At 45.4% G+C, this 23,394-nt stretch overlaps 1 protein-coding gene across 1 annotated transcript; it reads right to left on the bottom strand.

Annotated features, from left to right (window-relative positions):
• Positions 1-4,095: 4,095 nt before the first annotated feature.
• GPR12 (G protein-coupled receptor 12) lies at positions 4,096-5,109 on the bottom strand (the record flags this gene model as incomplete). Its single annotated transcript, XM_080798974.1, has 1 exon — positions 4,096-5,109. The coding sequence occupies exon 1, from the start codon at positions 5,098-5,100 to the stop codon at positions 4,096-4,098; it is 1,005 nt and encodes a 334-aa protein (XP_080655100.1). The 5' UTR covers positions 5,101-5,109.
• Positions 5,110-23,394: the final 18,285 nt, after the last annotated feature.

Genomic DNA, 23,394 nt, shown 5'->3' with positions numbered 1-23,394 from the left:
GATAAAGAAGATATGGTATATATATACAATGGAATACTATGCAGCCATCAAAAGAAATGAAATCCTGCCATTTGCGACGACGTGGATGGAACTAGAGCTGAGCGAAATAAGTCAATCAGAACTATATGCTGAATGAAATAAGTCAATCAGAGAAAGACAATTATATGATCTCTCTGATATGAGGAATTTGAGAGTCAGGGCGGGGGGTTGTAGGGGATACGGAAGGAAAAAAATGAAACAAGACGTTATTGGGAGGGAGACAAACAGTAAGAGACTCTTAATCACACGAAACAAACTGAGGGTTGCTGAGGGGGTGGGGAGGTAGGGATAGTGTGGCTGGGTGATGGACATTGGGGAGCATATGTGATATGGTGAGTGCTGTGAAATTTGTAAGCCTGGTGATTCACAGACCTGTACCCCTGGGGTAAATAATACATTATATGTTAATAAAAATAATAATTAAAAAAAGAACAAGAGCTTTCCAATCTTGAGAGAATGAATAATAAATATAATAAAACACGAGAATTCTCTTTTAAAATAAATAAGTAAATAAAAATTTAAAAAGTTTGAAAAATCTCCCAGATACTTTATTGGCAATAAACATGTTCATTTCTCATCTGCTCTTTTAAACTTTTTGTTTAAATCCTGCTTTAAATTCCGGAGGGATCTAAGACCGTTCCCCTTTGCCAAGTCAAGTGAGTGATCCCCCTGCTTCCTGAACTTAGCTTCTTAATTTAGGTTCCCAGGGAAAGAGGTACTCTGCCTCCCCACTCCAACTCATTCATCCCTTTTTAACAGCAGGAAACAAGGTTGTTGCTATAAAGTAAAAAGTTAAAGGAGAAAGGAGACAAAATCCTGGATAATCACAGCCTGGATAATTAGCCTTGACTAAGGATTCTGCTAAGGTAATTGAACTGTCTTAGTTAACATAATCTCTTTGGTAGCTAAACATGTTTATCATACAGAGTAAAAGATTATGTGGTAGCTTAAGACTATTGGTGATACGAATGTTTTCCATAATGCATCTAGTTTTTTGCAAAGTTAATGTTATTGAACACATATATGCATTCATACATGTATACATTCATACACAGACAGAAATGTATATGTATATGTTGAGACAGGTACACATTTCCTAATAATTAACTTCACAGAAACAAAGAAGTTTTGTAGGAAACCACAGAAACATCCCCAAATCTTCACAATTTAAACAGTAAGGACACGTCATAGTTGAATTGAAAAAGATCTTAGCTGAAATCAGGTGTTTTAAAAACAGGGTCAAGGGGTGCCTGGATGGCTCAGTTGGTTAAGCAACTGCCTTCAGCTCAGGTCATGATCCCAAGGAGCCCTGTGTTGGGCTCCCTGCTTAGCAGGGAGTCTGCTTCTCCCTCTCCCTCTGCTGCTCTGACTGCTTGTGCTCTCTCTTGCTCTCTCTGTCAAATAAATAAATAAAATCTTAAAAAAAAAAAAAAAAACCAGGGCCAAAAGCAACCCTTTAGTATTTGTAAGACCATTGTAAACTGTTTTAAGTATATAATAGGAAATTCTAAAATAATAAATGGAGGAAAAATCTGTAAAACGAGTACCCTCATCTTACGGCACTACAGTATTGCGCTGTGCCCCCGGGCCTTGGTGCCAAAGCAGGGAAATGCTCGGTGAAGAAGAGTGTGTTAGAGACAAACTTCTGTTACCCAGAACCACGGCGACAGTCACGCCACGTGTAATTTTAAACAGGAAGCTTTGTCTTCGTCGTAGAACTAAAACTGGGTGACAATAACATGTTCTAAGTCATTTCCCTCAGCCCCCCTCTCCAGGGGAGGGATCGCAGGCAGCCTGTGCAGGGAAGGGGACAGCCTAGGCATGGGAAAACCCAGGTTCGGATCCTGGCTCTACCCTGGAGCTCCGCAGCCTTGAACAAATTTCTTAGCCTCTCTTCGCCTTCATTTTCTCACCTGTAAAAGTGTGTTCTTGTGAATCCAGCAACAGAGCAGTTAAAGGGGCCTGGCACACAATATAGGGTGAAAAGCAGTACATATTATAATGATTATAGTTCTTACTATTATGCAAATATGCAAATGGACTACCATTTCTACAAAGTCAGTATTATTGCTTTACAAGCCCATGTCCAAACCAACTTACCTTAGTCATTGCTCACAAGGAGATGCTATCAAGTTTCATGTCATTAAAAACAAACAGACCCATCGTTTCCAATCTACCAACTCCATCAAATGTTTAAAAGACATTTTTTAAAGGTATCAAGTTGATTAGATTGGTCATATGGTGGTATGTATTAAGAACCCTTTCCCACTTCTGCAGTATTTCAGTCCCTCTCCTGCTCCCATAAGTAACCTAGGGGAGGAGACCCAGATTTAAGTATGGGATTTAGTCACACTTGTGCTATGTACGAAGGGGCTTTGGAGAGATGGCATCAGCATGCATGTTGCCAGAATGCTCCTGAGACCGCAACCAGCACAACATTTGGGACAAACCGATGAGGTTAAATTATGACAAATGATTCCCCCACAGACCCTGAAATACTGGTTTTGCCACCATCTGAATGGGCTTAGTTGATGTCCCGTCCAGAAAGTCTTCCACTGGTTGTACAGACAGAACTGTACGTCCACGGCAAATGGAGGGAAGGTCTCTGCATACAGAACATCTGTCCGTACTAAGAGAAATGATGCTCAGACACAAGGACTTTGCAATGTATTTAAAATTCATTCTTCAGTGTCAATTCTTGACTAACTCTTTGCTCTCTGAAAACAGGCAATACAGTTTTTATTGCATGTAAGTTGTTTTTGGTGAAAAGGAGGAAAAAGGAATTCAAAGTTAGCTTTCCATGAACAGCCACAAGGTCATTCTGCTTGTGAACTTACATAATATAGCTAACATATATCACAGTCAGATACACGGGTTATGCACTCACAAACTTAATCATTAAAATAAGAGACCACCTGTTTCAAATGCACTTTGCACCACAGACAATATGAACCAGAAATATTTGGTCTACAATATTTAATTCTATTTGTCTCAATCAAGAATCACTAGTAAGACATTCTTAGATATAGAGAGACAGGAAAGTGATGTTTTTCATATTTTGTGATAGCTTCACATCGATCTATTTTTCAGAATATACTAAAATAAATGTAACCTACTTTTAAGAGCTGTTATTAATTTTTTTCTTTTGCTTCGTGAAAATAATCAGACTATGGCGTGGAGACTAGACTGGTGTGTCTAATCAGTCGAACTTCATATGCAGATCAAACAAATGTCATAATTCATTTTAGAGACACATTTTAGAGACACATATGGAAAATGGACTCTTTTGATTCTGGATTTACATGGCAACATTTGAAACTAGTGGTCGAGCTAACACAGGCAACCATGCAGAAAGTTATCACATTCATAGAAATACCAAAGTAATTCTTGTGAGCAGTAATTGCCCAAAGCAAAGAAAGAACGAATAAGAATGGGTACGTGGTTTCTGTGTTGGAACTTATTACTGAGTTCATGTTAATAAAACCAGGTCTCTTCCAAACATAATCATGTAAACTATTGGTGTAGGCTTGAAAGAGATTATTTATATTCAGTAAAGTACATGCAGCGTTGAAAATCTCCCTTGGCGTTAAAAAAAAAAAAAGTCTGGAAAAAGTCATTTCTCCTCCCTTTTTCTCAATAGCTCGATTTTATGTTAAAGTCCAAGTAAAAACTCTAGGACCAGTTTACTTTTTATAACATCATGGCCGTATCATATACTTTCTTTTCCCCCACCCCACGACCAAATCGTCCAAGTAAAGTATAAAACAAGAAACCTGCCTCCAAGTAAAACAGAAAATAAAACCCCTAAACAAAACAAAATAATCTTGAGCAAGGAACTCGGTCATGTTTTTTCTTTTTTTAAGGTTGAAAACACCGGCGACATTATTTTCACTTCACTCACTTGACTCATCTACAATGCTAAGTGCTCCCGTGGCTCAAGAGAGAATTTGAGAGAAAGAATTTAAGGACAGCGTCTCAACCATTTGGCCGGGCAGTGGAAGTGCTTGGTAAATGCAGAACGGAGTGGGCAGGGTGTCCTCCTAAGGGGGAATGCTGCTACACATCGCTGGGTGACCGCGCTCTCTGTGAGAGGCTGGAGGGGACGCAGCCGCAGCAAATAAGACAGAGGGCTTTCTGGATCTCTTGGTTTCTGAAAGCATATATGACAGGGTTGATGATGGAGTTGTAGGTGGCGGGCAGGAGGGTGGCGTAGGTGTAGATGGAGGGGTAGGTGTAATCAGCTATCAAGGAATAGAGGGTGAAAGGCATCCAGCAAGCAGCAAAGGTCCCCAGAATGATGGCCAGGGTGGAGACCCCCTTCCGGGTGGTCACGTAGTGGGACGTGGCCAGGAAGTGATGCTGTAGGGCTATCTGGTGGGCGTGCCTCATCACAATCTTGCAGATCTGGATGTAGAGCTGAAGCATGAGCGCAAACATGAAGAGGAAGGAGACGGAGAGGATGGCCGCGTTGTTCTTGGTGAGAGGTCTGACCACGCTGCAGGTGGACTCGTCTCTGAGGCAGTTCCAGCCCATGACAGGCAGCAGTCCCAGGCAGATGGAGGTCCCCCAGAGCATAATGAGCATGACATAGGTGAATGTGACCGTCCTCTCAGAGTGGTATGTCAGAGCGTAATACAGGGAGAGGTAGCGGTCAACAGTGATTGCCAGCAAGCTGCAGACAGAGGCAGAGAAAGAGGCGACAATGAGTCCGATTGTGACCAGCTTGGTGGCTTCTGACTGAAGCAGGTAGGCAAAAACAAAATTGATGATGAGTCCGATGCCGGCCAGCAAGTCTGCAAGAGCCAAGCTGCCTATCAGCAGGAACATGGGTGCTCGCAGGCTGGGGTTATGGAAGATGATAAGGACCACAATGGCATTTTCACAGGAGATGAGGGTTCCTGAGGTACACAAGACAATGTCCCAGGGGTTGACAACGAGCTCTGGCTCCGGCTCTACAACAGGAACCTGGGAGGAGACGGCCGCCGAGACGTTCTCCGAAGCGCCAGCATCTAAATAATCCCGAGGCAGCCCGCTTAAATTGACCTTCAGGTCTTCATTCATTTTAACCCCCGTCCTCTTCAACAAAAAGACAGGCTTTTTAATGTTTAGACACAGCAGAGTGACAATCCAAGACCATGCAAAAATCACACAAACAGAAAGCCAGCCCCTACTCAGACACTACCATCAAACGCCACGAGCTTCATGAATTATAAAGTGTTATGGAATAAAACAAAAGGCAAAGTCTCCGTGGTTTCAAACCCACGACCACAAATGCCATTTGGCGCTGGGGACAACACAGGATAGGACTTGAAAACACGAGCGTGAGTGAGACAGGCACACATGGAACCGCGGCGGTCTGTTTGCTAAAGTGCTGGGAACGCACATCTGAAAATCACATCCTGCATGCTGGAGACGAACCACTGTTTGACATCTGGGCTGCTGCGCCGCAGCGACAAGTCGCAAGCCGGGGGCCGCCATCCTCGATGGAAGATTTAAATCGCCTATTTCCATCGAACCCCCCCACCCCCGACTCCAAAACAATCCCTCGCGCGCGTGCACACACACACACACACACACACACACACACACACACACACCCAGCCAGAACAAAGAGGGGTCCCAGACGTCCCCCGTGTGCACAGGGCAGTCGGGCCAGGGTCACAAAAGGCAGGTGTGTGCACTAGGGGTGTGGAGACAGACAGACAGACACGCGCATGCACTGCCGCCGCTTCCCCGGCGGGGACGGGCGGAGGACGTGAGGGGACAGACACGGCGCCCGGACAAGCGGCGCACGGGGGCGGGGGGTCATCGAGGGGGTCACCTTGGCGCGCCCAGGCCGAGGGGGGGTCCTCCGGTGCTTCCGAAGCGCGCGGGCTACTCGTGTCGCATGTCCGCGCCGGGGCCCGCGGCGGCGAGGGGCGGCGGCCGCGCCCGGGAGTAGGCGGGAGGGCGCGGGGCGCGCGCTCGGCGCCAGGTGAGCTGCGGGCGGCAGGTGAGCGGCGGGCTCGGCTCGCGTGCCCGGTTCTCCCCGCCGCGCGCCCGCCAGCCCGCCCACCCGGCCCACACGCTCCCCGCGCGCGCGCCCCCGCCCCCGCGCCCGCCCGCCCGTGCGCGCCCGGCTGCCGGCCCGCGGGAGCCCCGGGAGGCCGGCGCGCGCCCCCACGGGTCGGGACGCACCGGCGGGCGAGGGCAGACCGCTCGCAGCTAGAGCCCCCCGCCCCTTCTGGAGGCGGAGATCTGCACCCTCGCGCTCCCTGCCTGCGACCCCGAGTCCCACCCCAGTTGGCGGTCTGGGGCTTGCATTGGGGCGGGGGCAGAGGCTCACCGCCTGCGAACCCGGTGACCTATTTCATTCCTGAGGTCTCCCTGGGGAGTCCCAGTCTCTAGCGACCTGTTTCTCCAAGCCTTTCCCTAAACTGTCACATCCATAGCCAAAAGAACTGCTTAGGGTGGCGTCCGGGATTAGCAGTAGGGATGCAGAGTGAGCAAGGGGGGAGGGGGGTGTTGATCTTTAACGCAGCAAAATGATTGGCCAGCTATTTTAGAATTGCCATTGACCACACTGCATCTTGATCCCCAAGGGGTTCCTTTCCTTAGGTGTGTCTTAGATCTGGTTCGTTGTTACTGTTCCCCTGGAACATTTGCTTAACTGCATATAAGGTGCTGTTATGTGAATCATCATTATCATCAAACTGGACTTATTAAGTGCTCCTTGAGCTGTGTATTGAAATGGAAATCATTTACTGAGTTCCTGCAGAAGCATCCTGCAGATGCTGGCCAAAACCCATTCATTTAGGTTCTGAAGGGGCAATGTTAATTTATTTTTTCATTTTAACGCATCAGTAGGTTCTAAGATCAAGAAACAGATAGCCGTCTGCTGTTATGAGCTCATGTCTCCTCTGGATACAAAACCTAGGGCATCTAGGAGATCTTAAGTTTAAGAATGATCTCCAGCTTAAAGATGGGAAAAAACAAAGCATGATGTTGGGGTTTTTCTTTTCAGCAGTGAAGGTTTTCCCGACTGCCTTTCTCCACGATCACAGAATGGGTCCTGTATGAGTAGAGATGGGCCACAGAACACGGAACCCTTCCTACCGCGGTATCAACCTCTGGCCATCCTGCCTCCCCCTGATGCTCATGGTCATTTCTCACCCCAGCCCTGCAGATTCATCAACCCTTGACTTCCTCTTGTCCCTTTTCCTCCCATCCAGGAGCTCCTGCCTCCCCCTGCAGGCCAGTTCTCAACTACAGATCCGTAGTTCAGGGGTGGGGCCCAGCCTGCCCTTCCAAACCTCTGTCCCAGAGATCCCGCTCCTGGTCCATGGACTACACTTTGAAAAGCGAGGTTCTTGTACCCGGTGGGGAGGCATCAGACACCTGTACCTGCCAAGAACCATGCTAATTGCTGGGAGCACATATTCAGTATGCTGTGATCTTTTACTCACAGGCCTGGATGTGTGGTGGGGACAGATGCATAGAAAGGAGCAATAATACAGGCAGCAAATGCTGTGATGAAGGGACGTATTCCTGACGTGTTCCTGTCAGTTTCTCCGTGATGAATCAAGTGATGAATGATGAATGAAGTGTTGAATGAAGTGTTGAAAAATCATTGTTTGAATATATATATAGCGGTTTTAGCATGGTACAGTTCAAACTATCTGCTAACACTTTGGAGGCTCACGCGGGCACTGCAGCTCAGGGCAGGCAAATGTGCAGTGCCGGGCAGACACTATTCAAGTCAGTAACACGGAGACAGGCCCTGCCCTCCGGAGCTGACAGTGGTGGAATGTACTCCCTCTTTAATGTGCTTGGGAAAGGGTGGGGGAGGGAAGGAGATGCAAGCATTGGGAAGAGAAAACGTAATGAAGTAGTTGTGTTTTCTTGCGGTGATATCTGGAGTTAAAGGAAGAAACTGAGGGACCTTCCACCCGGGGCTGGATACGGCCACACAGCAGCGCTGAGGGGCTACGGCTGGGTCCTCCAGATTGCCAACATCAGCTGTGCGTTCACAGTTCTGCTCTGTTATGCCTTCACCTTGAGTGATTACTTGTAACTAAACAAACAAAAAAGGAATTTAAACTTTACTGCAAATTCTACATTTATTTGTATATTTGTTAGGACTTTTGTTGCCAAGAGGGCAGCAATCCATTTCAAACTAACTTAATTCAAAAATGGATATTCTTCCTGGCATGGCGTGGTGGGGGAAGAGCCTGGAGTGACTCCTGGAAAAGAAGGAGAAGCTACAGAAACAGAACTCTGTGTGCCGAGGCTCCTGGTCAGTCCCCATCTCTGGCTTATTTCTTGTCTTTGTTTCTCTGTGCTCACCAGCCTCAAACTGACCTTTCCTAGACAAGCGTCTCCCATGCAGCCGCGAAAGTGGCCCCAGGCGGCCCTCTGACTGGCAAGCTGAGATCGTCTTCCTAGCTGGGGAGAGATGTTCCTATGGAGAACTCTGGCCCAGCCTGCTGTGTGTGCCCAGCTCTGAACCGACCGTGAGGCTGATGGGATGGTATGAATCTGTTGGCAAAGCCTGGAGCCTACATAGAGTCCTGCAGGGGTGGGGCTCCATCTGAACTTTGCTGAATGGGCACTTCCCCACAGGAAAAGTGAAGTGGGAAGCCAGGGGGCCTCTGCAGCTTGGAATCCGGTGGGCAGATCAGGAGGGTTTGCATGGGTCTGCAAGGCTGCATTCTCAATTCCTCCACCCTCCATCATAGGACACTGGAGCAGATGCCTTCAGTAGGTGAGGTTTCCTGTCTTTTCATCATTTACCTTTTTGTTGCTTTTTTGTTTTTTTTTTAATGGAGCTTTGGCCAGAAACCTTAAGCACAGCCTGGCATTTTCACAGCCCATACTAACAATTACTGTTTTCTGTGAGAAAGGCTCTGTGCCCATCTTAAATGCACACAAGGTCTTTGCTAAATTGGACCTTGTACCCACATTTCCTGGCCCTTCCTTGCGAATGAATTTACAGATTGTGGGCTGTCCCAGATTACTGGCTGGAGCAAGTCATAAACGGAGCCAGGGCTGTATGGAGGACGTGGTGTCTTTGTCAAAATGCTGCTAGTTGGTTTCTCCACTGCCTGTGTTAATGACTGCACGTCAGTTTCTATGTTTGATTAACTGGTGCGCTGATCGGAACTGAGATGAGCTACGCCTCATTCTGCCCAGCCAAGGCTTATATCACACCTGAGAATAAAACAGGACTTCAAATTAAAGCTTAATTTTTATTTATTTCTCTAACTTAAAGTAAGCTTTTTTTTACAGTACAGTCTACATGTAGGAACTGCATGTTTCACACACGTACAGGTTGGGGCAGGGATCCCACATGAACTTATTGATGCCATCTCTAACCATCCTGAGAAATAGAATATCACCACTGCCCCAAAGCAGTCCTTCTGCCTCCACGTCTGTTATTATCCCCACTAGGAAAAGGAAACCACTGTGCTCAAGTTTAACACCATAGATTGGGTTTGCCTGTTTATGAACACTCCATAAAGGGAATTGCACAGTATGTATGCTGCCGTGTCTGACTTCTTTCACTCAACATTATTTCTGTGAGATTTATTGATCTGTTATGTGGATTAGGAGTTGATTCTTTTTCCTTGCTCTGTAGTATTTATCACACACTGTGCCACAATTTCTTAATCCATTCTCCTACTGGTCACTCTGTGTTGCTGTCTGGTTTTGGCTATCGTGAAGAAAACCATGATGAACATCCTTGTACATGTCATTTATTTTTTTTAAAGATTTTATTTATTTATTTGACAGAGATCACAAGTAGGCAGAGAGGCAGGCAGAGAACGAGGGGGAAGCAGGCTCCCTGCTGAGCAGAGAGCCTGATTCGGGGCTCGATCCCAGGACCTTGAGATCGTTACCTGAGCCGAAGGCAGAGGCTCAACCCACTGAGTCATCCAGGCTCCCCTGTACATGTCATTTAATGCAGATATGTGTGCATTTCTATTAGGGATGTTCCTAAGGCTGGATCAAAGTGTATTTTAATATTTAAGTCTCTATTTAAACAAACTCTGACTGCTACTTAAGGGCAATGAGGGTTCTATGAAAAATCATAATATACCCCTCCTTTCCCTTTCATAAGACCCTTCAAACTTCCCATTTTAATAGAGGAGGAATATATTTTATGGGAGTAACAAGGAGATAAAAAAAGGAAGGACATACCCCATAAAGACAATATTCAGTCTGAGATTCTGTGTGAGAAAGAAGAGTTCTGTTGTCAGTAGTAACATCGCCTCATTTCTGCACATATTTTTATGTTTTTAGAATTGTATTAATTAAAAAAAGAAGTATTTTTCTGATTATAAAATAATACACATTTATTACAGAAAGTTTGCTGCCTGCAATTAAAACTAAAAAGTAAAATTACCTGTACTCTCAAATCCAGAGAGAGATACTATGAATTTTTTTTTGATAATATACATTTTTAATGCATCTGTTGGATTTTTTTTCCCCAGAGTAACTCAAGGAATTACTTTTGGAAGTATTTTATACTCATTGTTGTATGGAGAAATCGTTTTAAATGTTCTTTGGATTTTGAGCCACTGGTCGGTCTGGTCTCCACATCTTATGATGTAAATGGTCAGGCAGGGACACTTCCTGTTCACCCTCAGATGTGCATCGACCCTCCTTCTGCACCGGCCTTTCCTGCAGTGCCTCCTGCTGCCTCTCTGTCCCTGTGGGAGCTGAACAGCGGCCCCCAAAGACAGCCATGTCCTGACCTCTGGAATCTGTGAGTATTACCTTATATGGCAAAAGGGATTTTGTAATGTGGAAGTGATTAAGCATCTCCAGATGGGCAGATTACTCTGGATTATCCAGGTGAGCCCTAAATATAATCACAAACTTCCCTTTTTTTTTTTTTTTAAGTGGGCTTCACATCCAGCATGGAGCCCAACACAGGGCTTGAATTCATGACCCTGAGATCAAGATCTGAGTAGAGATTATTGACAGTCAAACACTTACGCGACTGAGCCACCCAGGGGCCCCATAAACATCCCTTTAAAGGATCTTTTTTGAAGACAGAGGAAGGAACCCAGGAGCCAAAGGGTGTAGACAGCCTCTGGGAGCTAGAAGGAGCAATGGGATGGATCCTCTCTGGAGGTCTAGAAAGAACACAGTTGTAGAGACCCACTTTTGACTTCTTACTTCCAGAATAAATTTAGGTTTTGTTTTGTTTTGTTTTGTTTTGTTTTTTTTGATACACACCATGACTAACTAAAGTCTGTCGTCTCCATTAGCAATCACTTACAGTGTTGTATGTTCTGCGGGTTTTAGCAAATTCTTAATGTCATGTCTCCATCATCATAGCATCATACAGAGCAGCCCTGAAAATGTCCTTTGCTGCACCCGTCCCTCCCTCCCACTTTCCCCAACCCCTGTCTACCACTGATCTTTTTACACTATCTGTGGTTTGCCTTTTCCAGAATGTCATGTAGCTGGAACCCCACCATACGGAGCCTTTCTGAACTCGCTTCTTTCACTTAGTAACATGGGCACAGGTGTTGGCCATGAGTTGGGGAGGAGGCGAGTCTGCGCCTCTCGGTAGAATCCTGAGACCTTCTCTCAGTTGCGAAGCGTGGAGGGTCAGGAGCCGGGCACTGTGTCTGTGCCAGGTCCACCCCCTGAGGGACAGGGCCAGCATTTCCTCCTAAGGTAGATGGGCATGGGATGAGAGGGAGGCTGAACCTGAGACATGTTTTTGGGGACTCATCACATCACTAGAGGACGCCTTAAGGTCATCTTAATTTTAACACTCAAGCCAGTAGAGGGCTACTATTTGGCTATAAAGAGGAGGTGTTCATGGGGCAACCCATTCAGGTTGTAGGCAGAAAAGAGATTGCTCTCCTCCAGCCTTGTAACAAGGACCGCCAACCCTGAGTTTGGACCTCGTAGCCAGGAACGGTCGTATGTCACTCACTCAACGGTGTCCTGCAACACGGGGCAGAGGTCCTGGAAAGTTCTTTTCTTGGGCCTTGACACTCTGGCTGTGTTTGCACAGGAACTCAAGGAGAGAAATGGAGTGATCAGGCTTGGTATTGATTTTTTTGAATCATTGAAGAGCGAGCACTGTTCACACAACGTAAATGCTTTGTATTTGAGCTGAAGAGTTAAACGTCTTTGCAGACAAGCTTGACAACATGCACTTTCTTTGCAAAGAAGCGCTCCTAGGGGACCTACCCCTCAATGTCTCATGAATCATGTGTTCTCAGCCTCTCTCTTTTCTTGCGACCTACATTTCATTGTATCTGATGGACTTCCCTATGAGGTTTGGAGGAAATGTATGCTGTGAGCAAAGACGCAGCCTTTTCTTCTAATGTGGTTTTAAAATGCTGGCACGCTCCTACTGAATGCTCCTTCTTTCTTTAAAAGAGGTAATGGAAAGATCCTCGGTGGGTAGCTAGAAGTAGAAAAACAGTGTATTTTGCTGATGTGCTACTTGGTTTCCAATTTTTCTTTTACTATGTCAGGAGGCCCAGGGAGCCAATTATAATCAATACATCTTAGACAAAACATGATTGTTTGGCATGTCCCCCATCCTGTGGTTCTTGAAATGCTGGCTTAAAATGCTGGTCAAAGAAACCGGAGAAGGAACAGGAAGAGAGGAAGAAATAACCAGGTCCCAGGGTGCTGGCTCAACACCCTGCCCTCAGCTTATGTAGAATGTACTGTATCTTCCCCGCTATGTGATTCCTTCAACAGCATGAACAGGTTGTGGCTGCTAAATTTACAGGCTGACTTCTGCAAGGTGTGTACACAGGTGTGACCCTGTGTGACTAGGGCAGCTTTGGCAGTGGTCTCGGTAACAGTGAAGGAAAATGATTCGTTCTGAGTTGGTGTCTCTGCATGAGGCCTGCCTAGCTCAGGGTAATGTGTGGTGGGTAATTAATGCATGTTTTGCCTGGCAACAAAATTGACTTGTCCTAACTCTTGATCGTTCTACATTGGAGGCTCACATTTCTGACTGCTTTGCAGTCGACTGAGTTTATGTCAATTATGGAAGATCGACAGAACTTTGGATTCCTTGGGTTGGTAAATTTCACAACCAGCAGCAACAATGACAAAATGGGGAGACTGACATGGGTTTCCAAACTTTTATTTTGCTGGAATAAGTTCATTTAAGTAAGCAAACTTTACTATTATTTTATATTAAACGGACATTTTAAGCATACACACACACAAACACATACACACACAAAGATGAATCTCAAACAACAGGAGAGTGCTTTAAGTGAAATACATTTGGTTTAATGAAAACTCCCTGCATGTTTCTGATTTTTGCAGAACACCCATTTTCCAGATGGGTGGAAACATCACAGCCCAGATTGGTCAGAAGATGGCTCTTGAAAACCACTGATAGACGTGATGGTTTTGTATCTACTCAAAGAAATCCTAGAAGAGTTTTAATACTTTCTGTCACATCCACAGCGAAAATGTACAGGTAAGGTTTCCAGTTATACAGTTTTCTCTTAGGCACTCAGGAACATTCTTGACCTCTCCAAACTCATAGCTCGTGTTTAGGGAACACCCAACCTGTGTCATGAGCTCTTCACTTTATGGGAATGAGAAGGACTCAGTCCCTGCCACCGTGTTCTGTTATCATCAATGAAATGGCCAGCTAGCTGCCTCCCACAAAGGCTTCCACAGTGATATTAATTTCTCTGTGAATGTACCATGGTTTGGGGAGATCTACATTAACTAGACTGATGCACTTGCATTAAATGTCAGCTATCGTATAATAAATATTTACTGTCTCGGGAGCCAAGTGTGCACATACCCACTTGACCTTGAGCAAATAAGCCACTCATCTATTTGTAAAATGAGAAGGTTTATAGCATCTACCTCCTAGGGCTGGTGTGTGATGCGAGATAAAGCACACAGTATGCTTATCCCAGCCTGGCACAAAGCTGAGGGTCTGCACACCAGAGTTATGATCACTGCTGTGGCCATCAGCAGTGTATGTCACCTCCCTGTCCCCTGTGTGAGCAAGGATTTGAGTGATTCCTCTCTTTCAGCTGCCCTGGCCAGATACCGGGGCAGCCTTCTTGGAGTCATCACCCACAAACCCCCCCAACCTGTCAGGAAGTCGTGTTGATCCTCCCTTCAGAATACTTCCAGAATCCCTAAGTGTCAAAACTCCAAGGCAAGCGAGATGTCCTTCAGTGGGTGAAGAGATGAATAAGCTGTGTACATCCAGACAGTGGAATATTATTTAGCTCTTAAAAAAAAAAAAAGAAAGAAAGCTCCCAGGCCACAAAAAGACAAGGGGGAAATTTACATTGCATGTCACTCAGTGAAAGAAATCAGTGTGAAAAAGCTACATGGCAGCCATATGACATTCAGGAAAAGGCAAAATTACGGAGACGATAGGAAGATCAGTGGTTGCCGAGGGTTTGTGGGGAGGGAGGGAGGAATAGGTGGAAGCCCCGAAGAGTTTTGTTTTTTTTTTAAATTTATTTATTTGACGGACAGAGATCACAGGTAGGCAGAGAGGCAGGCAGAGAGAGAGAGGAGGAAGCAGGCTCCCCGCTGAGCAGAGAGCCCGACTTGGGGCTCGATCCCAGGACCCTGGGATCATGACCTGAGCCAAAAGCAGAGGCTTTAACCCACTGAGCCACCCAGGTGCCCCCCCGAAGACTTTTAGGGCAATGAAACTACTCTGTGTGACCCTGCAATGGGGGATACATGCTATTGTACATTTGTCCAAACCCACAGAATGTACAACACCAAGAATGAATACTAATGTCCATTACGGACTTTAGGTGTTAATGACGTGTCAGTGCAGGTTCATGGATGGTAATGAATGGACCACTATGGTGAGGGATGTTGGTAATAGGGAGGCTGTGTGCATGTGGGGGGGAGGGGTATATGGGAGCTTTCGGCTCAATTTTGCAGTGGACCTAAAACACCTCTAAAAATTGTCTATTTTTAAAAAGACTGAGAGGGCACCTGGGTGGCTCAGTGGGTTAAGCCTTTGCCTTCAGCTCAGGTCATGATCTCAGGGTCCTGGGACTGAGTCCGACATTGCGCTCTCTGCTCGGCAGGGAGCCTGCTTCCTCCTCTCTCTCTCTTTGCCTGCCTCTCTGCCTACTTGTGATCTCTCTCTCTGTATCAAATAAATAAATAAAATCTTAAAAAAAAATAAAAAGAGAAATGTTACAGGAGATGAATTCAAATAGTGAATTAACTATTAAGTGGTCAAATAAAAATTATAAAAAAGGAAAAAAAATATGGCTTCTCACTTTCTCCTCCTTCCACTGCCATCACCTTCATCCAAATGACTGTCATCCCTTACCTGGATTTTGCCAAGGGCTTTGCAGCTGGTTTCCCACCCGTGTGCTCACTCTCTTGCAGCCTGTTCTTCATGCACCTCTGTAAAGTCATGTTCCTCCTCACCAAAGCCCTCAATGGGGCCCCCTATCACCCAGAGTGAAGCCAGGGCCTCATGCTGTCCTTAACCACCCAGCCCTCATGTCACCATCCTTCCTGCCAGCACCAGGCTCTTCCCCAATGCCCCATCACTGGCCCCTGCCTCCCTCAGGTCTTCCCTCAAATGCCACATTTCAGTGAGGCCTCAGCCCTCTGTCCACACTGTGAGCCCCCAACACACCACAGTGTCCTCCTCCTACTTTATTTCTCTCTTTCGCGCTGATGACCGCTGATATGCTAGGCGTTGTCTTTCTTTCCATCTTGTTTATCTGTGCCCTCCCCACAATACTACCTCCTCCATTTGGTTCCTTGTTGTTTCTCTGGTGCCTAGAAGGTGGCCTGGTGTATGGAAGGGCCTTATGTCCAACGAATGGATCATGGAATTGGGAGGGGAAGTTAGGAGACTTGGATGTTGCAAGGTTGGACTGAGATCTTGTCTCTCACTGCAGGGCAGGTCTTCCCAATGTATTGGGGACCCTAAGTGTCTGATGACCAAGCAAGCCTCTCCGTGGCCTATTGGATGGGCCTCAGCTGACTGAGAAACGCCCCCTCACAGTGATGTGTTTTTTCAGCCATGCCCATCTATGGGATCAGGTTTGAGGCAAGTCCGGCTGTCTTCAGAGGACTTTGGTTTTTTTCAAGTGAATTTCCTTGATGCCAGTGGGGGTAAGATGGTGCTATGGGTTGGATTGTGTCCCTCTAAAATTCATACGTTCCAGTTCTAACGTCTAGTACTTCAGAACATGACTGTATTTGGAGACAGGGTCTTTAAAGAGATGATTAAGTTCAAGTGAGGTCATGAAGGTGGGCCTCACAATCTGACTGGGCTTCTTACAAGAGAAGGAGACTAGGGTTAGGGTTAGCGTTAGGGTTACAGAAAGAGGGAAGACCAAGGGAAGATAGGGAGAAGATGGCTACCTACTAGCCAAGGAGAGAGGTCACAGAAGGAACGAGCCACACTGATACCTTGATCTCGGACTTCTAGCCTCCAGAACCATGAGAAAATAAACTACTGTTGTTTCAGCCACCCAACCTGGGGTACTTTGTCATGGCAGCTCAAGCAGACTAATATAGATGAGTCTAAGCAGATGGACAGATTCTGACAGGAAACCAAGTTTTTCCAGAGGGTTTGAAATTGGTCTAGAGCAGAGCTTTCTGATTGGTGTCAAGGAGCCTAACTATTCCACATGGTACTAGTACATGCTTGGAAAATAATCCAGGTGCTGTTGATGTCTAGACATGTCTCCTTGCCCCTCAGGCCCACTAGCCAACTCCCAGCAAGCAGTACCTACATCTCTTACCTGAGAACTTTCTTTGGTCTAGAGCCCGCCTTGCCACCTGCACTGCAGACTGGAAGTGCCAGGAAGTGTATGGCCTTGGAGCAGCCATCTGCAGATGACTGACAGGGACTGGGATATACATACCCCAGCTCCCTCCTCCCTGGGTCTCAGGTAACTCAGTCGCCATAATCTCCTCAGACTGAAGAAGCCACCACAGCTGGGATGACGGGTAAATGGCTGTGGTTGCGTTGTTCACTCCGTTTCAGGTTTGTCAGGGACTCCTCCAGCACAGAGAGCTTGCTCTGGGTCGCCTTCTTGTTGGGAGATTTCAAAGTCAAGCTCTGTGACTTGTTTCCCTGTGGTTTAACCATGTCTCTGGTGCATGTTTTCCTCTGACTCTTGGAAGGCCTAAGCTCCAGACACTCACAGTGGGAACGCCTTAGTCAGCTGGGGCTGCCAGAGCGAAATGCCTGGATGACTGAAATACAAGTTTACTTTCTCACAGTTCTGGAAGCTGGAAATCGAAGTTTAATGTTCCTGCTGAGTTCGGGTTCTGATGAGAATCCTCTCTCTGGCTTGCAGATGGCTGTTTTCTCACTAAGTCCTCACACGGCCTTTCTTTGGGACATATACGCAAGTGGAAAGAGTGAGCAAGTTCTCTGTGTCTCTTCTTACAAGGATACAAATCCTATTGGACCAGGGCCTCACCCTTATGACATCATTTAGCCTTAATTACACTATGAAGGCTCTATCTCCAGATTCAGCCACACTGAGGGCTGGGGCTTCAAATCATGAATTTTGAGGGGGTACAAACGTTCAGTCCATGACAGGTAATGAGCTTTTAAAAACTTGCTTATTGCAGTTTTCTCTTTCTTGTCTCATTTCACCCCTACGTGTTTCCTAGGAATAGATCCAAAATAAATTACTTATACTAAATCTTTGTCTCAGGGTCTGCTTCTGAGGAAACCCAAACTAAGAAAATCTGAATTCTGCATGCCCTCCTAGGAATATCATAGCACTTGGTAGCATATCAAAGGCTGTAATAAATCCTCCATAAAGAAACATTTCTTTGAATTTAACCCAGAGTTTTACAAGCTTTCTTCTCAGGGAAACCTTTCCTTATCTCCCTTGGAATGTTCTTGAACATTCCCAGAATTTATCTGGAAATGCTGCTGTGGGGTTGGTGAAAGTCAGAAATATACGTAGTTGGTTTATTTTATGAATGTTGCTGGATGAGCAGGGTGAGGTATGGGTGGACCCACAGGACACCAAAGTCCTTTTAGGTTGAGGAATGTATCTGAGGGAAGAGGTCAGTGTCTGCACTCGGCAGTGCTGGCCATCAGCATTGATAATTCATTCAGGGGAGCCTGGGTAGCTCAGTTGGTTGGGCGTCCAACTCTTGATTTCAGTTCAGGTCATCATCTCATGGTTGGGAGATCGAGCCCAAAGTCAGGCTCCACGCTCAACCCAGAGTCAGCTTCAGATTCTCTCTCCCTCTGCCCATCCCCCTCCTCACTCTAAAATAAATAAATAAATAAATAAATTCTTAAGAAAATAATTCCTTCAAAGGCATTGGGCTAGAAGCTCCTCAAGAGGGCTAAAAGACCCTCAAGGCCATGACTTCCATCACAGGGCTCACAGTAGTGAGGGAGAAAGAAGAGCAGGCAGCAATTTCAGCAGTCACCTGCTGTGATCAGCATCATAACTTCTCCACCTGACTCCTGGGAACGTTAAGCATGGAAAAGAGAAGGGGTCACATATCTGCCTTGAGCTGGGCCCCCAGATGCTTCCAAGGTGCTTCATCTCTGGTCTTCGGTCATGGGACAATGCTTTATTCATCCATTGTCAGTTTTATTAGAATTTCAGTCAACTACCTCTGCGGCCACTAAAAATGTCTCCTTCATTTCCCCTGAGATGAATCAGATTAAATGATGTTGAAATAATATCTTCAGCCCAACAATGAATTGCATATTCATATTCCAACTCTTTAAAAGTGTTATTTATGGGCTAATATTCTTCCCATTAAAATTAAATGGCATGAAATTTGAATTAGCTCAATTGAATTCATTTCCTTCTCTAACGTATTTATCCATGACTCAGAGAAGCCCAGGCAAAGGCCATCTTGGTTTTGTTCAGTAAGACACAGTTAGCTCCATACTCCCTAATTCGAACTTTGAAAGTAACCTTGGGCCTGGAGGGAGTGAAAAAACCCCATCTACCACCCTGAGTCTACTTAGCTTGGAAACGGGGATAAAAATGGTATCAGTTTCATAGGGTTTGTATTTTAAAATTGAATTAATTAATGCACATGAAACTCTTAGAGCAGAGCCTGGCATGTGATAGGTGCTCATGAAGGACTCGATAGTAAGATACTGTTTTTTCATTCCTGAGAATTTCCCTCCATTCAGACACAAGGATAAGTACCCAAGGATTGGACTGGGAGCCAAGGGACCCTATTCTGTTCCCTAACTCGAGGATAAGCTAGCCCTCATCCTTTTGTGTGAGTCTTAAACTTTCCAGTTCATAAGAGCAGCAATGCCTTTCCAGGTTTGGGGAGGTGCTAGGCACAGCTGACATTCTGGGGTGTGATCTGGGCTAGGGAGCTTGATTTTCAATCCCAGCACACTGATGCTTGTTTAGGTCCCCAAGATACAAAGAAAATGAGCTGGCAGATTTTCATATAATACACTTGTTTGAAGGTCTCAAAGGCAAGATCTCTGCTGTCTTTCTGTGGTTCAGCCCAGCCCTTGAGTCACCCATATTTCCGGTAACCCTGGACTGATAGGAGGGTTCATTGTCCAGGATGGGTGCAAAGAGGTCAGGAGGTCTCACCTCCTGCTCCTGAATGAGCAGAACATTTTCACCTTTCTCTGCTGACACCCATGAAGTTCCAGACCCTTTGAAAATGCCAGGTCATTTCAGACCTAAGGGTTGTAGGCACAGTAATTTACTCATAGAAAATTGCAACTGGAAGGAATCATGGAGACCACCACTTCAACTGCCTTAAGTCACAGAAGAGGAAAGGATTCATTCCTCATTCCCCTCTGCATTCTCTTCACTGCCCACGCCTTTGGCTTGATTATGTACTACTGAGCGCTGATCCCTCATTACTCCTGATGTAAATTCTATGGTACCTAAAGGAAGGGGAAGTTTTAAATTAACCTCAACCAACCAGAATGGCCGCCACTCTAGAATTCTCAATGAGAAAGTGGGGGTTTTCACTGAGCTTTTTGAAGAATGAGTCAAGTGACAAAGATAACATGACCTTTAGTTTTCAAAATAAATAAATCCCTGTGTATTTTAAAGGTTTATCCATACTCAGCCAGTTCTTTGTTGAGAATCACTAATCTGGGGCAAGGGTGGGGGTTTTCAAACCACCCTTGCAATCCATTAGTGGATCATGAAATCAGTGAGCAGAATTTCTTAGAAAATAATATCTGGATTAAGCTAATATGTACGAGAGCTCAGGAATGCTTCCTCAAGGGGTGTCTGGCTGGCTCAGCCAGTAGAGCATGTGACTCATGATCTCAAGGTCATGCGTTCAAGCCCCACATTGAGTGCAGAGATTACTTAAATTAAATCCATTATCATCATTTTTCAGACGAAGACACACAGGTCCACATGGATTAATCGCCCTGGTCCCACTCACCAGCTGAGTCTTAGGAAAAGGCAGAATTTGTCCTGAGCTCACTGACCCAAGGTGTTCTCTGCTATGTGCCTGGCTTTCTCCAAGTTCCCATTAAAGCAGAGCTGTCTCCTTGGGTCCCCATGAGATTCTATCCTTACTAAAAAATTGGATTTTGTTTAGCAAATAGTATTTATTTTTGCAGGAAAGTGGGCTAACTCATTTTGTATTATTTTTTAAAAGGTTTTATTTTTTTATTTGAGAGAGGGATAGATAGTGAGAGAGAAAGAGAGCGCATGAGCAGGGGGAGGTGCAGAGGGAGAAGCAGACTTCCCAATGAGCAGAGAGCCCAATACGTGCTCAATCCCAGGACCCTGGGATCGTGACCTGAGCCAAAGGCAGATGCTTAACCGACTGAGCTACCCAGATGCCCCCATGGACTAACCCATTTTAAAAAGATTTGTTGTGAGGGTTGAAATAAAAGAGGTTTTTCTGGTGGATATTTTTGTCAATTAGGAATGATCGTATCTGTTAGAACACTCCCATCTCAGTTTCTGAGAATTCTAGTTGACTATTCATTTTCATGGCTTCCTGTCCCTCTACCCCAACCCGTCCCACCCCCATTCTTTAGCATCATGTTGAGTACACATGTGAACTTGAATCTGTTTTAGAATTGCCTGAGTGGAGGGAGTATTACTATTACCTTGCTATTCTGGGAGAGGTCCCAATGAAGCCCGGGAGTTAGAGGAACTCATGTTTTAATCTAGTTTGGGGGAAGCATTCTTACATAAATACACCACATTTTGTTTATTGCTTCTATTTTTTTTTTTTAATTTAGGTAATCTCTACACCCAATGTGGGGCTCAAACTCACATTATTGGCCAGTTAGATGGGTTAGCCTACCCAACTTAGGTCAGCAAATTATGATGTATTTTGACCTTTGGAGTAAAACATACCTGAGTTCACATCTCAGCTCTGCCACAAACTAACAACCTTGGAAACTTTTGTAATCTCATCAAGTCTCAATATTTCCATCATTCATCCAACAAATATTTCTTTAGAGCTTAATAGGTGCCAGGAATTGAGCTAGGGGAAAGAGCAGAGCAAAACAGTACCTGCTTTCATGAAGTTTAAAATATATGAGAAAAGAGATTCATTGCACAAATAGTCATTTAATTATAATTATAGTGAATCATCAAAGAAATGTTATAGGGTTAATAAAGTGGAAATATTCAATATCATAGGCTCATTCAATAAAGTAAATACTATAGAGTTAATCAATAAAAAATATTTTAAGATTCTTTGAGACCAGGAAAACCCAATTGATTAACATTGGGAGGACAAGAGAAACCACTTTGAGGAAGTGATTTTTTGAGGCCATCCCTGAAGAAGGTGACACAGGGGTGGAGGTGGCAGTGGGGGGAAAAGGTTCTATGTGGAGGATAGCACATACAAAGGGCCTGAGTCCACTCAGGTCACAGAGCATAAGGTGCATGCCAAGAAGGGGAGAAAGTCAAGGCAGCCTATTGACTGGAGCTGGAGGAAGCAAATGGTGAGAGGTGGAATCTGAGGGCTTTCAGGAACATGGAAACAATACCTACCTTGTAGGGCTGCTGTGAAAATTAATGAGTTAAGGTATTCAATATACCTAAACTGCTTAGAACATGAAAAATGAATAGCTATTACTAAGGGAGCATTTACTAATTTACAAAGTGTAGTTGGAAGCCCTTATTTTGGAACATGCCAAAAATTCTGTAGCCAGTGTTTCTCCCCCAGAGAATCAGAAAATAGCATGAGCATCACCTGCTTGGGTCCCAACCCCAGGAAGCATCCCTTCTTCCTCTTTTCCTTACAGCTCACATTGAATCCATAGCTCTACCTCCAACAGACACCTGCAACCACTCCAACTCGCCCACCTCCACTACTGTGTCCTAATATCCATCCCAGACTTGAGGCGAGTTCCCTGGGAAACTACCTAAGATGGGGTTTTGCATGTTGGACAGTTACTGGAATCAACATATGCAAGGGTGGGGGCAAGGAAAGGAGGCCTGGACAAAGGGAGCCCTGGGTTCAGTGGTACCAGAAGCCTCTGCCAATCCCAAGGGGAAGTTCTGGATGGCTCCGGATTGCCCCAGATCGAGGGGAGAAGACCTGGTCTTTGCACACTACTCTTCAGGGACCAATCACTGGCTGCAGGCTGGCCTTCCGGGAGACAGCTCCCCAAGAGGAACTCAACTGTGAGTCGTAGACAGCCAGCTGGAAATGATGAATGTTCTGGCCAAAAGGGGTACGTCTGCCTCCTCTAGAAAGTGAGCTCCCAGGAAGGTCAGCAAGTTGTCTGTTCACCAATATATCCCCAGGGTCTAGAATAGTAGGTGCTCAGTAAATATATGTCTACTGGAAGCCAATTATTAGTTTATAATTCAACCAATTATTTTGAGAAGTGGGAGTGGGATATGAGCTTCTCATAGTATTACTGGTGGGATTTTCAAAGGAAAGAGCACAATAGAGGACAGAAAACAGAGGACATATTCTTAAGGTGAAAAGTAGTGTTATTACTCTCACAGATACCATATAAAAGATTATAGAGTTACTGTAAAACAGTGATCTCCACTGTGGATCTCAGCCCCAGGGATTCTGATTTTGTTTGACTGAAGGGCAGGCCTGGGCATTGGGGTTTTAAAAATCTCCCAGGTGATTCTGTGGGGCCACGGTTGAGAAACAGCATTGGAAAAGGTGGAAAGGGCTTGACAGTTGCATTTGACTCAGCGGAGACTCCACCAAGGAATAATTGTGTGCATTGTGAACCCTCACTCCTATGCGCAACAATGGAGTGGATGCCGACGCTGGGGCCAGAGGTATCAATAGGGCCAAGAAATCAGGGTGCACAGGCATTTGAGAGAAACTTGACCTTCATGGAATTTAGCAATTTGCCAACAGTTGTGACCAAAGACTCCTGGTTCATTTGACAATGGCGCCTGCTTTTATTTATCATGAAGAGAGTGG

Source organism: Martes martes (assembly GCF_963455335.1).
Source record: "Martes martes genome assembly, chromosome: 3".
Taxonomy (NCBI): domain Eukaryota; kingdom Metazoa; phylum Chordata; class Mammalia; order Carnivora; family Mustelidae; genus Martes; species Martes martes.
Note: the sequence above shows the minus strand (reverse complement) of the source record. Positions and strands in the feature narration are given on the sequence as shown.